This window comes from Perca fluviatilis, chromosome 12 (assembly GCF_010015445.1).
Source record: "Perca fluviatilis chromosome 12, GENO_Pfluv_1.0, whole genome shotgun sequence".
NCBI classification, from domain to species: Eukaryota; Metazoa; Chordata; class Actinopteri; order Perciformes; family Percidae; genus Perca; species Perca fluviatilis.
The window spans coordinates 11,927,681-11,945,222 of record NC_053123.1 but is presented as its reverse complement, the minus strand read 5'-3'; the positions used below and the strand labels follow the sequence as shown (position 1 = coordinate 11,945,222).

At 40.8% G+C, this 17,542-nt stretch overlaps 1 protein-coding gene across 1 annotated transcript; it reads left to right on the top strand.

The window, feature by feature from the left end:
• Positions 1-13,656: 13,656 nt before the first annotated feature.
• Positions 13,657-17,222, top strand: LOC120570301 (frizzled-7-like). The gene has a single exon (XM_039818574.1). The coding sequence runs from the start codon at positions 14,146-14,148 to the stop codon at positions 15,847-15,849; it is 1,704 nt and encodes a 567-aa protein (XP_039674508.1). The 5' UTR covers positions 13,657-14,145; the 3' UTR covers positions 15,850-17,222.
• The last annotated feature ends 320 nt before the right edge of the window (positions 17,223-17,542 follow it).

Sequence of the window (17,542 nt, the reverse complement as noted above, 5' to 3'; positions counted from 1 at the left end):
TTACCAAGTATAAAATTATTTAAACTAAAATATGTTTTCTGCTGTTCTCTGTTGCAGGAGACCCAGTTGGAGTATCAGAGATCATCACAGCAGTGGTCCTTCTTGCCCCTGACAAGGTGAGTCATATCACAAATGTAAAAATGTCTTTCAACAGTCCTCAATCGTATTACCTTATGTTGTAGTTCCAAAACCCTTGGCAATCTACAACTTCTTAGTGATGGAGTTCTGGACTCTCTAATCTGAACCGCAGTTTGTTAGGCTTTCAAGCCACGTGTCTCATCATGTTATCTACAATTTTACTCCCCTTCTCACTTCCACACTATATACCATATAATTACATTAACAGATATACACAGTGTGTCTATGTATACTGTATGTGTCTATGCATACTGTATATAAATATTTCACTGCTACATCCTTTTTTTTCCTTTTCCTTTCTTTTCACCCATGTTCGTGATCAGCTCTTGTTTGCCGTTTTAGTGTTTTCTATATAAAAGTGTTCAGCAGGTTTTGGCTCCGACTTTTACTGCCTGCAGTAAAACAGGCGGAAAAAATGAAAAAGGGAACAAGGGCAGGGAATCCAGAGAAAGAGTGTCTACATTTTTGCCTTCTTAGAGCTGAACACAAGACATTAAAGGATCACAAATGCTGGCAGTAGCTTCTGGGTTCTTAAATGCAACATATGCTCCTTTTTCTGCCTAATCTAATATTCAGTTTTCACCACACAAACATCTTAGTGTTGTGAAGTTCAGCTCTTTAGAGACACACACTGTTGATGTCATTGTTGTTCATGTTCTATTTTCAAACCATTAGCATCATATTGGATTATTGTAAATTCACCAGTCCCTTAGTTAAAAACTCTCACCATAACTTCAACCCACCACATCAGCTGACTTTTGATGTTAACTTGTGTTTTCAATTGTATTTCTATGCAACAATAAGGTAACGTTGGCAATAATCAGCATTTTGCTCAAACAAGTTTATGTCTCTGCACAGTCGTCAAACTGTACAGAGAGGAAATTACCGCTGACTAGGAGACAAAGACAAAAAAACACTATATCATTTGTAGTAATTGGCAAAGCACTGGTGTAGTCCTTAAAATAAAGAAGTGGGTTGCATGATCATGCAACAAGCTACTGAATAAGTCCTACTTGAAACTGTCATATTTGTTGCAGTTTATAGTTAATGAAAAATCAGACATAACCTGCTATTTCAAAACAAATTTGTATCTTATATTTAAAAAAAAAAAACACCGCTCACAATCTTTCTGAACCCCATGTTATCCCTGATCATCACACACACACACACACACACACACACACACACACACACACACACACACACACACACACACACACACACACACACACACACACACACACACACACACACACACACAACAACACACACACACAACGGACACACACACACACACAGTAACCCCATGTCGTGACCTGAGCAACCAGTATTTCCCTGTCCAAACCCTCATAAACTTCTACTACTGCTGGAAACAACACAACCTGGATTTACTAGACTGCAGAGGCTGTGTGTGTGTGTGTGTGTGGTGTGTGTGTGTGTGTTGTGGTGTGTGTGTGTGTGTGTGTGTGTGTGTGTGTGTGTGTGTGTGTGTGTGTTGTTGTGAGCGTGAGCGTGAGTGTGAGTGTGAGAAACCATACAGGGTTGCAGCCAGGCCACAGAGACACAGCAAGCCTGAGAGAGCGGTTTGATTGGCCACAATGTCGTGAGGAGCAGAGGAGTAGGTAACACACACCAGAAACTTTTCCTCAGAGCTTATATTGTGTGCAACTGTCAAGAAAAATAATCCAGGTTTGTAATAAACATTTATTCCAATTGCAATTGATATTTGTTTGTTTCTGCAAATCCTGTTCACATTCACTGACAACTGTTTCATTAAAAGCATATCACTTCATCAAAAAAGGGAGAAAACTAGAGAGAGCTGATTTTTTTTCCTCATACATAACTTCTACATCTGGTAATTATGACTTAACATCCTGTTCTGATAAATATTTTAAACTTGTGAGATCTTGTGATTCACTTTGAAAAAAATGACTAATTTTACTTAATATTAGAATGATCTTGGGATTCCTGAGAGTTGTTGAATTACAAAGTAGTTAACTACAGACACAAAGATAAGCCAATAAACAGTATAAATTAAATTAAATGAATTGCAATTTTTTTTTTTAGGTCAAACAGACATCACTGGTGTACTGGTGTGTCTGCTTGTGTCAGCTTTGCATTACTGTCTTTATCAGTTTTTTATTCATGTGTAGTCTGATGCCAAAGGAAGAAACATTTAACTTTGTTTTAGACAACAAGGGAGGGGTTTAATTTTAACTATCTGGCACTGGAAGTACTGTGCGTGTGTGTGTAGGCAGCGTATTTAAAGAACATTGGAAACACATGTCTGGAGCCTGATAAAAACATTTTAGGCACAGGGTAATTTGGCATGATCTTCACACACACAAACACGCACACACACACACACACACACACACACAAGCTTGCTCCTTGGATGGAGGAAGTTTGACCTTCTGGGAAACAACATTTACATGCATTAAATATCTGGACCAGAAACACTAAAGAACTTTAATATAAACTAAATTAATTTAGTTTAGTTAATTTAAAAATATTCCCATTATCCCAAAGCATTCATTACGAGCATAAAACCATACACTGTATGTCCTACATGGGCTGCAATCTATGCAAGATGTACAGCTTTTAACGCATATTGACAAATGTACAATGGCAGATATATGTTCAATGTTTTCAACTAAATCTGTAAAGTTAGACAGCAGCGGGAGATAACTCTTAAAAGGTAAAGGAGATCACATGTGTTAATTTATATACCATTAACTGGAAAGAGTTTTATACGTGGGTGTGGATGCATTTGGGTTTTCACATTACGTTCATTAAAACAATACAAGCACTTGCACATGACAGGCCACGGGTAGGGATTAAGACGATGTTGCAGTGCAGAGTTTTGGAACTTGGAGCACTGTGTCTGCACAGGGGGAAGTGAAGGGCAGGGAGACAGCATCAACCACCATGGAGATCTGCCTCATCCCAATAAACAAGGCTCAACCTGGCCTGACAAGGTGAGGACTAAAACTTTAAACATTCATTTTAAAATGAATGTAAAATAGAATATATACAACATAGTGGTCATTGTTTACGCAAAAATGTGAAAAGAATGTTAAAAGAACAAACTGAAGATCTCAATAAACCAAATGTTGCTAGTTTTTCCATGTCCAAACTTTTAGGACATGGAAAAGCCAATCTAGCCAAATCTGTTATTCGTTTTGGAGATGCTCCACCACTGAGACCTTTTTTTTAGTTTTTACAGCATAAGTTTAGGGATGGGTTAATCACAAACCTACAATGTGTGATCTCCATTGGAATTCAAATGAACAATTACAGAGATATTGAGGCTTTGAAGGCATGTTATTGATACATCATTGATTTGGCATTGTTTGCCTCATTCACACTACAATGCTAGACTGGTGTTTCGAAACGTATCCACTCTGGAGAGCGTATTCGAAAAGCTAGGTTTTTTTAAGTGTGAAAAACACTGGCTTAGTGTGGACATGACAGAAAAAAGAGTCATAAAAAGAGAGAGCGGTGACCATCTGGCTCAGGTCAAACTACCACAGAGGGTGATGATCTGTATGTGTGTGTGTGTGTGTGTGTGTGTGTGTGTGTGTGTGTGTGTGTGTGTGTGTGTGTGTCCTGCAGTGAAAGGTGATGACCACAGCTGTGTGTTTGACCTCAAAACCGCAGGAGGCCTCCCCCCCTCCTAATCCTCTTCCTTCCCCTGCTCCTATTCTTTATCTTCCTCTTCCTCCTCTCCTCTGTTTTCTTTATTCCAATCTCTTGATCGATTCTCAATCAAAAACACACCATCAAAATACATAAAGTTTACTGAATACAAGCCATGCAAGCAAAGAGAGCTCTGTGTAAAGCTTAGCGGGGCAGCCATCGTGGTTTCACCTCCTCTATTACTTTGCATCAATTAGCACATCACCTCCAAGACTGCTTTGTGTGTGTGTGTGTGTGTGTGTGTGTGCTCACTGTGGGGGAGGGGAAGTAAAGGACTATTGTGTTTAGTCAAGGAAATAACAGAAGAAATTTACTGTGTTGCTTAACTTAGTCTGTTAAACCCAGTCTATCTGAGGGGTCATATACAGCATTAGAACTGTTGCTATGGTTATATACAGTCTAATATTGTTGTAAGTTCCCATGATAGTCCCTTCGGTACTCTGCTTATGGTGCGCCCTAGAATGACAAACCTTTCTAAACTACTTGTGTGTTTTGAGCATGTTTTTGTATTTGTTCTGTCTACGTTAAGTGACGCACATATGCACATACAATATGATCGACAAACATCACAAAATACTTTCATATTACCAATTTCACAATGAGTACCAACCACAAATTTCCATTTGTTTGTTTTTGAGAACTCAAAAAAAGTACTTTAAAGTGATGGTTCGGAGTAATTTACCCTAGGGTCCTTTGCACCATGACCTCGAGCCAAACACCCCCCCAGAAGCTTTTTTCACCTGGGTCTAACACTGGGCGAAGTTAGCGAGTAGCGGCGTGCATAAGTAGCTTAGCGGGGCTAATGGACTCTATGCGCATCTTAAATGACCCACTAATAATGCCCGAAAATGATACCAAAGGTCTACACTAGTATATATAGGTTATGCTCTCATAAAACGCGATGGATTGGAAAGTTTGTAAGAAGTTTATGAACACTTGCCTGCTCTCTTCTGCTCTCTGTTGCTGTTGCTGCTGCTGCTGCTGCTACCTGCCAGTTAGACGAGTGCTTAGGGCCGTCTATTACTAACCAAAAATAGATACAACAAAAATATGTATTAATTTAATGATTAAATAAGGTAATGTCTCCAAACTTACCTCAATTATTACTTGTACCCTGCTAGTTATATTACAGCACTTACTTTAAAAAATAAGTTAAATTAAAAATATTTTTTGTTGCATCTCTTCGGTGTTGTAATTTGTAGATGTCCCTAAGCACTCGTCTTACAGCAGCAACAACAACAGCAGAGAGCAGAAGCCGCAGGCAAGTGTTATTTACATAAACTTCTGGTGTACTTACAAACTTTCCAATCCATCGTTTTATGAGAGCATAATCTATATACACTAGTGTAGACCTTTGGTATCATTTCGGGCATTATTAGTGGGGTCATTTAAGAGATACAAACGTGGGCCAATAGCCCCGCTCAAACGAGCTATTCCAGCAGCTGACTAGCGCTATACGCTTCGCCCAATGTTAGAACCAGGTGAAAAAAGCTTCTGGGGGGGGTGTTTGGCTCGAGGTCATGGTGCAAAGGACCCTAGGGTGAATTACTCCGAACCATCACTTTAACCCTCCTCCAAGTATAATTCAGGCTAATGCTCTGTCCCTAGACAAGAAGTAGAGGAATTGAACAAGCGACACAACTCTTATTAGATGGTTAACAATAGGAGGGGCTTTAATATATTGCATCACACAAGCTCTCAGTGGAGGTAGAAGGGTCTTTCTTTAATAGTTCCTAACTTGAGGTGTAAGGCTACATCCACACTAATACATTTTTGTTTAAAACGCCATATCTTTTGCTACGTTAAGGTCCACACTACTCTGAATTTTCTGAGACCCTAAAACGGAGACATTTGGAAACACTGCTGACCCCGTTTAAGTTTAAGAAAACTCCGGGGTTGCATTGTAGTCTGGATGGGCAGAAACAGAGACCTTTGGAAACGGCGACGCACGTCAGTCTTATCAGTTAGGTAGGCTTACATACCTTTCACCTTACAGTTCCACCTTGTTGTCGGTCCAAGCAAATAAATCCCTGGTCTTACTTTACGCCATAGTTGTTTTTTCTTCAAAGTATTTTCAACTTATACATCCATGATTTCCAACCACAGAGAAGTGTTAGAAAATCTGCTTCCCATCTACACCGGCATGCGCATGTCCAGTGTATGTGAATGTCGTATGTTATATGCGTTGTCAGGGTTGTTAATATGGACGGAGATCCTTTCTTATATGGAGCCTAAACGCTTGTGTGGACGGAGAACAAAGTAGTTTGGATGTAGCCTAAGACTCTTCTATCCCCCTCGAGAGGTCAGCTTCATTACTCAAACTGTAGTTTACATTCCACAACAAGCAGAAAAAGCTAACGCCATGGATGAACTGAATGATATTATCAGTGGTTTGGAGAATGTCCACGCTGAGACAGCTTTCAGTTTCAACAGCGCCAGCATATAAAAGGTTCTGTCAAAATTTTACCAGCATGTTAACATACCTACTAGATGTTATGCACATTGGACCACTGCTATATGAGTTTCCCCTGCCCTGCCTTTTGGAAAGCAGATCATATCTTATTCTCCTGCTCCAAGCATACAAGAAAAGACTCAAACAGGACAAACCAGTTCTACATAACTGTCCAGTGTTGAGTGACCACACAATTGTTACTTGAGACTACAGACTGACAGACTCATCTGATGGCAACATCAATATGTAACAGTGACTCTGTCATAAGTTATATCGCAAAGGGCATTGATGACATTGCAGTGTTTTCCCTAGTTTTATAAAAACCTTAGGTGCACATATTTGGCAGGGGATTTAGGGTTCGTCCCTCAAGAAAAGGTTTTTCAATTTATAAAAAAGACATCATTTTGGAGCATTATTATTACAATATCTGTGTCTAAAACGTTGGAAAAGCTAGAGCAGATAAAAATAAATAACACTCCAAAACAGTGTTTCCTTTAGGATTGTTTTTTTTTTTACCTATGGGGGCAGTTAGTTTTGATGCTCACATTGATTTAACATTCTTTTGGCTAAAGTGCTGCCCAAAATGGCTCGGGTGCTGCTCCTAAAAATTACCTAATCAAAAAACACGCATTAATGGTAGAGTCCACTTTTCTAGTGGAGTGTAATCCACTGCCTACAGTTCTGGTGACATGGACCTGGGACTTGACACCTCCCTCTGCAGCTGGTCCTTGATCTCTCACGAATAGGTCTAAGGTGGTGAGAATTTGCAACCCCACCTCCTCCTCATTGACCCTAAGCACTGGTGTCCACCAGGGCTGCGTCCTCAGCCCTCTGCTGGGTGACCTGATTACTCACAACTATGTCTCAATGGACTGCTCATCCATTATTAGAAAATTTGCAGATGACACAAAGCATCATAGGCCTAATCACTAAAGGCGACGAGTCATCTTACAGACAGGAAGTCAAAGTCCTAGTGTGTTGGTGTTATGATAACAACCTGTACCTCAACACCAACAAGACCAAAGAGATGATAGTGGACTACAGGAAGCTGCAGGAGGCAACCACACCCCTGCTGAGAGGGTCACATTTCTAATTTATATTGACTGGACTGTTCACACAGAAATGGTGTTTGGAACTGCCCACTTCTTCTTTTGTAGGAGACTTAAGAAGTTATCCAATCCTCACAAACTCTTACAGAGCATTGAGAGCATTGTGACTGTTTGCATGTGTGGTTTGGCAACTCTCCTCTCACAACCACAAGGCCCTCCACAGATTGGTTAGAACAGTGAAGCAGACAACTGGCAGGGAGCTCCCTGCCATTCAGGACACTTACCACACACAATGCATGTGGGGAAGGCCAAAAAGATAATCTTGAGCCGTTTTCTCATATGAACCCCTGAACAATGGATGGATGGATGGATGGATGGATGGATGAATGGATAGATAGATCATCTTAAGTTTTCACAGCATGTAAACATTGTCATTGAGCATGCTAGCATGCTGACATTAGCATTTAGCTCAAAGCACAGCCTCACTCACAGTGCTGCTAGCAAAGATGTAGACTCTCAGGCTTTTATTTATATATTCAGATATAATTCCTTCCATTCTTTTGCGTTTATTGCCTAGTAGCGCCAGGCCAATATTAGTGGATCACAGATATATCAATATTGCTGTATATGTTGGCCGATAAGTAACAAGAAATTACAGAACTGAAATATGTTTGAGGTAAATGAAAAAGTAAATGAATCCCAAACAATGTTCATAATAAATTTAATTTAAAGCTGAAAAATACGTAAAACCCATAGTCCTTGTTTCAATTCAAATGCAAGTACAGAGCCCAAACAATGAAAAACCGTCACCGTCTTAGCGTAAACACTTTTTTGACTACACTGGATGTGTGTGTTCCCCGCCATTAGTCTGCAGCAATAGTTCAGTCCATAGATCTCTGCCAAGAGCATAAATACAACAAGACTGACCTACACCCAGACCATGCTTACTTTGACTGTATTTTTAACAACAGTTTGTGTGTAGTTTACTGCATGGACTTTTTTGGTCACACTCTCGTATGGAATTTTTGTCCAAGTAGTTGAGATGTCAGCCAGTGAGCTTCCTGCTGCCCGCCACTGGACGGAACACACACTCTGTTGGTCCAAATAAATCGTTCTTTCATCACTGTGTGTGTGTGTGCGTGTGTGCGTGTGTGTGTGTGTGCATGTGTGCATGTGTGCGTGTGTGTGTGTGTGTGTGTGTATGAGTAGTCTAGTACTGTAGGCTCTCTGTGTTGCACTGACAGACACAAACCAGCTGCCTGCATTCCTCTCTCTCTGACTCTCTTTTAAAAAAAAAAAAAAAAAAACAAAAAAAAAACAAAAAAAAAAACCACCCACCAAACACCTTAATAAAGAAACAAATATTAAATAGAATAGAAATTGTCTGCTTTGTATGTTGCACCTTTTACAGCTGGTTTAAAAGCTTCCATATTCAACACCCGTCACTCATCCTGATGTGTTGCTATCTATCCTGAAGTAACGAACATAACCAAATCTTAACCCACATAACCAGACTTAAAGCAGAAAAGGTCAAATTAAGCATTACAAATGTTCAACCTCACATCCTTTTTGTGGGACAATGTACAGCAGACAATTCAAAACAGTAAATAGTTAAAGAAAAACTGTATAAGGTGCAGTGGTTTTTCTAGTAAAATAGGGGGCACTAGGCCTAAAAAAAACTCCTAAAAATGAGAAGAGAAAGAAGACTTTTCGGTAGAGTATCTGCACCAGTTCCGCAGACTTTTTGTATAAATCAATGGATGAATAGATAAATAATGATGAAGTTCTGTTGTTGTCTCATGCAGATATGCCCAGACCGCATGGGTTTACAAGAAACCACTACATTCTGTAAACAATGTAGTCTCCAAATTTTCAAATGCCAGTCCAAAAATAAAGATTACAAATTTATATAACTTACATTAAAATCATCTCATAATCACACACATATGGATTCAAGCATGAACATAAACTGACATGGTACATTAAAATGTTTTAGTTAACTCCTCAAAAATACTTGGTTAGACCAACTTGGTCAGCCAACATGTCCTCTAAGCCGTCCTCAAATTTGAAAACCTCCTCAGACCAAACAAAAAGTCTTGTGTTTTTCCTCCTCAACTCCACATCTAAATAGTTGTTCAGTATTGGGTTTCACACAGTAGCTCACATACTTTGCACGGCGGTCACGCTTCTGGCTATCCTTGAACTGAGCAAGCACAGTCCAAACCATCTAAATCTTTTTTGTTTTGTTTATGCGTTTATTCCACCTTGGTCTACTGTAAATCTAGTTGTTGTTTATGTAACAACCCCCCCCCAGCAGATGTCCAGCTACAGCAGACTGCACTCCAAACAGTGATTGACTGTCTGGAAACCTGCTGACCTGCTGGACTGGCCACATGTGCTTGACCACTGCAGACACTATCCACATAAATACGCACACACACAAACAAACGGCTACAGTTAAACACGATGAAGTGCATCCATTTGACCTGTTGTGGCTACTAACTGCTGTGTTTTACACCACGGGGAGAAACAACGTGTGTGTGTGTGTGTGTGTGTGTGTGTGTGTGTGTGTGTGTGTGTGTGTGTGTGTGTTTTTGTGTGTGTGTGTGTGTTGTTGTGTGTGTGTGTGTGTGTGTGTGCGTGCGAGGCAGCAAGAGAGAGATCAAAGTAATTTCAGCCCATTTAAAACACCATCATCTGGCCTCCATTATTAACTGTAAATTTGAACAGTGTATGTGTTTACATGTTTTTGTCTGTGTGGGAATGGGCTATTTGCATGAAATGTGCAATCATATTATCATCAATTATTCTCCAAATTAGTGGTTACCAATTAGTGGCCTGTAATCTTCAACCAAAATCCTGATGCTCCAAATTAAAATTAGTGTTTTTCTACAGCTAAACTTTTAGGCATTTTTCATGAGTCTATTGTAGCTATAATCTAAATACTATCAATGTAAATCCCAGATGTACATGCAATTTTGCACATAGTTGCCATATTGTGATATCTATAGAGATTTTGAAAAACATTCTTATTAATTAAATGATGTAAGTATAGTAGTAGTAAGTAAGATATAGTAGCATACACATATTTCTGGTTTACCTTTTGTTTATATTGTTTCTACATTAGGTGGACCTATTTTGACACCATGATTATTGTCATGTGACAGTTAAAATTGTTTAATGCTTACCCTTACTGCAGGATTCTTCATAAGAACCTGTATTGATTTAGGTCATCGAGGAAGGAAAATCATATGGGATTGACCTGAATTTGTCATGGCTGTACCTACACATGCACACATTAAAGAACAGCAAATAAATGGCCTGATTATGTACTGGAATCAAGTTTAGCATGTACTGTACAAAAACATGCAATTGCATGCTTTAAATCATGTCCCATATATACAATACAGAATACCGAAAATGTAGCAAAATATTGAAATACATTTCTCAAGCAATGTTATGAATGACACCAAGGTAAATATTTTGTAATTCTTTATTGGTTCACTGGGCTGTTCATTCATCAGAGCCCTGGCAGTCCCCAAAAAACTATCCATCTATTAATCGATTGCTTCCATTCATCCGTTGTGTCTAACATCATTGGTTTTGCGTGCTGTGACATTCAGATGGTGATTTGTCCGATACCCTCCTGGGAAATCAGTGTACTAACAACATTCTGAACCAATAGCTTTAATAGCTGAAGTCTTTAATTAATGCATAGCTGCCCATCAGCTCTATATACTGAGGCTTAACCCAACCAGTGAAACCAATCACCTAATCAAAAGCAGTGGCCAGCAAATTTGAGTCATCGCTTAGATTTATAAGTGAGCTATCTTAGGCTCCCAGCTATGGTGTTTGTGTGTGTGTGTGTGTGTGTGTGTGTGTGTGTGTGTGTGTGTGTGTGTGTGTGTGTGTGTGTGTGTGTGTGTGTATCCTAGAAAAGATTGCAGTCTGGAAAGTAAACAGAACTGTTCACAACCAAACACCACATTGAATAACTTTCTGGTGGACCAACCTCCTCGGCTTTTGCTTATCAATACAATCAGCACTTCAGTAATCAGTGTATTGCTGGTTGTGATGAGTTTGAGGTCAGTGTGCACATTAGAAACATAGGTTAAGTAGATAGACAGAAAAGATACAGCTGCCAATAATGTTTTAGACAAATTTCATCTACAAAACCATTCAGGAAAATAATACCTGTATCTGTCTGCATTTTTAAACTGGCCACTTGAGGTTATTATGTACTGTTTTATTGAATACTGTGCCAGATGGCATTACAAAACTTCCTTTAAAATTTTTTTAGTAAAAGATTATAAACAATTTTTAAAGATAAGATAAAAAGGAGAGAAATAAAAGAAGGAAATTTATTTCAGTGCAAGGCGGATAATGGTGAGTATCTAAAGGGGCTGTACTTGACATTTAGAACATTAATATAGCAGCAAACAAATATTTGCTATGTAGAGATATAGTGGAGTAATGGCATCCTGAGCAGAGAATGAAATCACACTCCCTCTGTGTGTGTGGTAATCTAAGCTTCTCTGTTCTTTTTTTTGATAGCCGGTCCATGTTAGTGCATGTGGCCATGAAAAAACATAGGTATTTCATGTATTGGGGTCTGTGAGAGCTGTGTGCAGGCAATCCCAGCCCGCTGTTTTTTTTTTTTTTCCAGTATTTCGAGTAAGCCCCTTTAAGATTTAGCCAAAGGCAGTGGAGAACATAAAACTTTTTAATCTGGTTTTAAAGGAAGTTAAAGCAGCTATAATCAATATTTTTCTATTAACAAGGTGAAAACAATGTGAAATGTAAAAGGGGTTACTCGCAATCCGCAGCTCCCCTCAGCTTTTTGCGGAGTTTCAGTTTATTGTTTTAGCTGCCCGGCCCGCAACTTCAGTCTCTTGTTTGTTTAATCTACTTGTGAAGAGAATCTGTATGGAACTGTAGTTGCTGAATGAGACAAAGTGGTCCCTGTCATGGAGGACCATCTTAGGAAGTCCAACCCACTTTTCTCAGTCAAACGTATCAAAGGCAGCGCTAAGATTATTAAGGACTAGGAATGACATTTTGCCTGAATTTGTTTCTAGATGAATACCACTGTGTGGTGGGTCAGAAATCCAGATTGGCTTATTGGCCTATTTCAATCTAACTTGTCTTTTTTTATATAGGTCAGTTTACAGCTGGGAACTCTACTGACTTTTCCTTTTGGTTCAGCTTCTCTTCCTGCTCTCGCTCCTTCTCTTTCTTCTTCCTGTCCCTTCCCCCACCCCAGCCTACCCCCACCCTCTATTATCCCACTCAGGGTAGAAACACACCAAATGCAGCAAGGCCAACAAGAACCTCCTACACCTCCCACACTTGGTTGCCTGTGGGCAGATCGATCATGCTGTCAATCTAATTTACTGCTGCCTTGACTGTTGTTGCTGTTAATTCCCACAATGATACAGATCAGTTCAGGAGCTGCATCTGATTGTTTGCAATGAAACCCTTTAAGCAGAAAACAGCAACAGGTTCTTGCGGTGCTTGCCGTGGTCGAGTGGTTAAGAAGCTGGAATCCATTTAGTTTTTTTCATGGTTTGCTCACTGCGCTGCAATGTGTTTACATGTCCTGCACACAGTGAGTGACTGTAAAGATTCCGTGAAGAGATGGAGAGAGCTCAACTTTACAGCTGCACACTAAAATAGTGTAGATGGAAAAAAGCTTAAACTCAAACAGACGTAAACTTTCTGTTGTGAACATAGAACACGGCATTTTCTACAGGGAGTGATTGCTTAATGTAGAAGATGAATCATGATAAAATAGGAAAGAAAAACCAAGTTATAAAATAATGGACATTAGAAGCTGAAAAGTTGGTCTACAAAGATGACCTGACTGTGTGTGAATTTGACAGGTGACAGATGTCTTAAGATGACATTATACTGGTTTGGGATATATATATATATATATATATCATGTATATATATATGTATATATATGTATATGTATATGTATATATATGTATATATATATATATATATATATATATATATATATATATATATATATATATATATATGTGTGTAATTTAAGAGATCTATAAAAACAACTACAGGCCAATTGCTTTGAAAACCACCTCAACTAACCAGAAAAAAAATATTATTTTTGTAAAATCTCTGGTTTAATGTAATTACTGTAACACATTTTTATTTCTATATTAAATAAAGGCCAATCAAGACCAGTCCTGTAGGAAAACAAATGCTAGGATTGGCTGAGACGCGGCATCGGTTTCAAGGCGCCCTGCTTTCTGTTGGAAGGTCTTGTGAATGGAGGGGGCGCCTGGAAACCGGTGGAATCTGCACGGAGTGAGACGAGCTGCGAGCCTCTGGACTTCCAACCGCTCAGCATGCGAACTGACGCTCTGTGTGAATTCAAGTCGAAAAAAGATGGAGATATAACCTTTTTTAAGCTTTAAACTTTTCTTGTTTTGTGCTAAAGTGACAACGCTTACGTGTTAGACACGTTGGAATAACTTGGGTTTGCATTACTTCAAGAAAATGGGACTTTAAGTGGTATTTTCACCGGGTCGGGAGTGAGAGTGGGCTGCTTGGAGTCACTTACAAAGACCATCAAGAAGTCATGACACGACGAACGTTTAACTTGGATTTAACTTCATAAAATACGAGGAAAAACGGTCGCAGCAATTTGAACTCGAAGCACTCGGATTACAGGCTAACGTGGTGCGACAATTAATGTAGATTTCTTCGCTTTTTAACAGTTTTCAAGTCGCCCTACTTGGATCAAAGTTTTTTCCTTCCCTCCCCCCCTCCTCCTCAACTATGGCGGCGGCCAGGTCCACCACTGGCTCAGTGTTGCTGCGGATCATGTGGCTGGTGTGCGGGTTGTCCTTCTCATCCACTTCTGCTCAACATTACAACAGTGAGAGTGGGATTTCTATCCCAGAACACGGGTTCTGCCAGCCCATCTCTATCCCGCTTTGCACCGACATCGCCTACAACCAGACCATCATGCCGAACCTCCTGGGCCACACGAACCAGGAGGACGCCGGACTAGAGGTGCACCAGTTCTACCCTCTGGTTAAGGTCCAGTGTTCTGCTGACCTAAAGTTCTTCCTCTGCTCCATGTATGCACCAGTCTGCACAGTGCTGGAGCAGGCCATCCCCCCTTGTCGGTCCCTGTGTGAGCGTGCACGGCAGGGATGTGAAGCCCTCATGAATAAGTTCGGCTTCCAGTGGCCAGAGCGGCTCCGCTGCGAGGCTTTCCCCGTCCACGGAGCCGGTGAGATCTGCGTCGGTCAGAACACGTCCGAACCCAGCGGCCCGGCCTCGTCTTCCCCCTATGCACCCGATGCTGCGACCCTTCCCCCAAACATAGGCCGACCCAACCCACGCCCGCCCCAGCACAACCAGTACCACCAGTTCTCCTGCCCTCTACAGCTGGAGGTGCCTACGTACCTGGGCTACCGATTTATGGGGGTCAACGACTGCGGGGCCCCATGTGAGCCCACTAAACCCACCGGGATCATGTATTTCCGGGAGGATGAGGTCAAATTCGGCCGGCTATGGGTTGGAATCTGGTCCATTCTGTGCTGCGTGAGCACCTTATTCACAGTGCTCACATATTTAGTGGACATGAGGCGGTTCAGGTACCCCGAGAGGCCCATCATCTTCTTATCTGGGTGCTATTTTATGGTGGCGGTAGCCTACGCTGCTGGATTTTTCCTGGAGGACAAAGTTGTTTGCGTGGATAAATTCAAGGAAGACGGCTACAGGACAGTGGCTCAGGGGACTAAAAAGGAGGGCTGCACCATCCTCTTCATGGTGTTGTACTTTTTTGGTATGGCCAGCTCCATCTGGTGGGTGATTTTGTCCCTGACTTGGTTCCTCTCTGCCGGGATGAAATGGGGCCATGAGGCGATTGAAGCCAACTCCCAGTACTTCCACCTGGCCGCTTGGGCTGTCCCGGCCATCAAAACCATCACCATCCTTGCCATGGGCCAGGTGGACGGCGACGTCCTGACCGGGGTGTGTTTCGTTGGGATCTTCAACGTGGACGCCCTCCGCGGCTTCGTCCTGGCTCCGCTTTTTGTCTACCTGTTCATCGGTACATCCTTCCTCCTGGCCGGCTTTGTGTCCCTCTTTCGGATCCGCACCATCATGAAGCACGACGGTACCAAGACGGAGAAGCTGGAGAAGTTGATGGTGCGGATCGGCGTGTTCAGTGTGCTCTACACGGTACCGGCCACCATAGTGATCGCCTGTTACTTCTACGAGCAGGCCTTTAGGGAGCACTGGCAGCGGACCTGGCACATGCAGACATGCAAGCGGTTCGCCGTACCCTGCCCGGTTCACAACTTCGCCCCCATGACTCCAGACTTCACCGTGTTCATGATCAAATACCTGATGACCATGATCGTCGGCATCACTTCGGGTTTCTGGGTCTGGTCCGGCAAGACTCTCCAATCATGGCGGAGTTTCTACAAGCGCCTTAGCAACGGTAACCATGGAGAGACAACGGTGTAAAGTTTCGAGGAAGAAAAGGCACAAAGCCACGGGGTTTTGGATACAATAACCATGTAAATGAGGTCAAATAGCTTTCCTTTTTAATACTATTTTGGAGAAAAAAATTTTCACATGTGTCTTCAGGTTGTGACAGCAATTCAGGCTTTTGGACACACAACCAAACTTTAATCTATATTCGATAGAAGTTGGATGATTTTTAAATATATTTCCTTTTTTTTGTCGTTATCAGCCCACACTCCTGGCTTTTGCATCTTTGGATTATAAACTGGTGTGAATTGCCATACTGGTCCCTGGACTGTAATGCCTGACTGGAGAGGGTTTCTTTTAATATGAAACTTCCTACATATTATTGAATATATCCTATTACAATTTGAATGTACATCCTGTCTACTTCAGTGAGAGTTTTTCAGTGGAAAACACCATAACAGAAAAGACTGATGGATCTAGCAGTGTGGCCATCTGCCCACGCTGCAGCAAAAAGGTCAACTGTTTGATCCTTACCACCGCCACACCCTCTGACTGTGAATTCATTAATTTTGGATGCCTGGATTATACATGTACATTTTAGGTTACTCTGCTTTTAGCTAAAGACCGAAATGCTTTAATATGTGTTAGATATTGCAGAGTACAATCTCGCCTGTTTTTAATCTGAGAAAAACTCCATCAACTAGTGACTCCACGCCATTATGTGCCAAGTGGCTGCCCAGAAATCAAAACTTTATTTCATTTTTTTTACTTTAATTTTTAATTTTTCAGACTGTTGAGTATTTGCTTCTGTATTGAATGTTCACTCCGAAGGTGAATGAAGTTATGTATTGGTTTGCACAGCTATCCTAAAGGTTAAAAGTGTTAAAAACGACCTGGATGACCTGGATTAAACAGTAAGGGAGACCACACACACACACACACACACACACACCTCCACGACACAACAGCTTATTGTTTGTCTCTGTGTGTGGTCTTTCAACTATTGGATCCCTCATCAAAAAGACTTCAAGGTTTTAAGACATCCAAAGCACCATTTCAAAGATCCAGAGTTAATCCATACTAGGTGAAAATGGTTGCTTGAGATTTTTGATGTTATTTTATACACATTCACGCTTGTATTCTAGCCAGTGTAACTGAATCTGCCTTAATCCCTCACTTGAAGTGTTATATGGTTTTCACAAGCAGACTGAACATTTTAGAGTTTTTAATGAAGCATTATTTTAGTGTCTACGCTACCTTACAGAAACCCTCAAAACACAGAAACTGCATTTATTGTCCCTGTGTCTGGAAACGGGACTTGTGTTTGATGTTTTAAATCTCAGAAACGCCAGAAAGGAGGTCAAAGGTCACTACCTTGTGGAATCAATTTTTATTTGGAGGGACAGCAGTGGAGACAGACTGTGCAGTGTTCAGCAGAGGTGGCTTGTTTAATCTGGGACAGAATCACTTGAGACAATACACTAATTTATTAATAAAAGTTATTAAAATTAAACAATCACATAGTGACCCAACCCAAAAGTGTATTTCAGTACTATTCATTTATTTTCTGAAATAGTTAAACACTATTTATTCAAGTAAGAAAATGCTACATTTAGAATAACCGTGTCCTCACTTAACAGTGCTGAATGCATCATTGGTAACCTAAAGCATCAACGTAAAACGGTAACCAGTGATTTAGTCCCATTGCTAATCCTCTGTTGCATCT

Bases quoted from the DNA above. Each gene is read 5' to 3' on its own strand.
- LOC120570301 (XM_039818574.1), top strand. From the start codon at position 14,146: ATGGCGGCGGCCAGGTCCACCACTGGCTCAGTGTTGCTGCGGATCATG.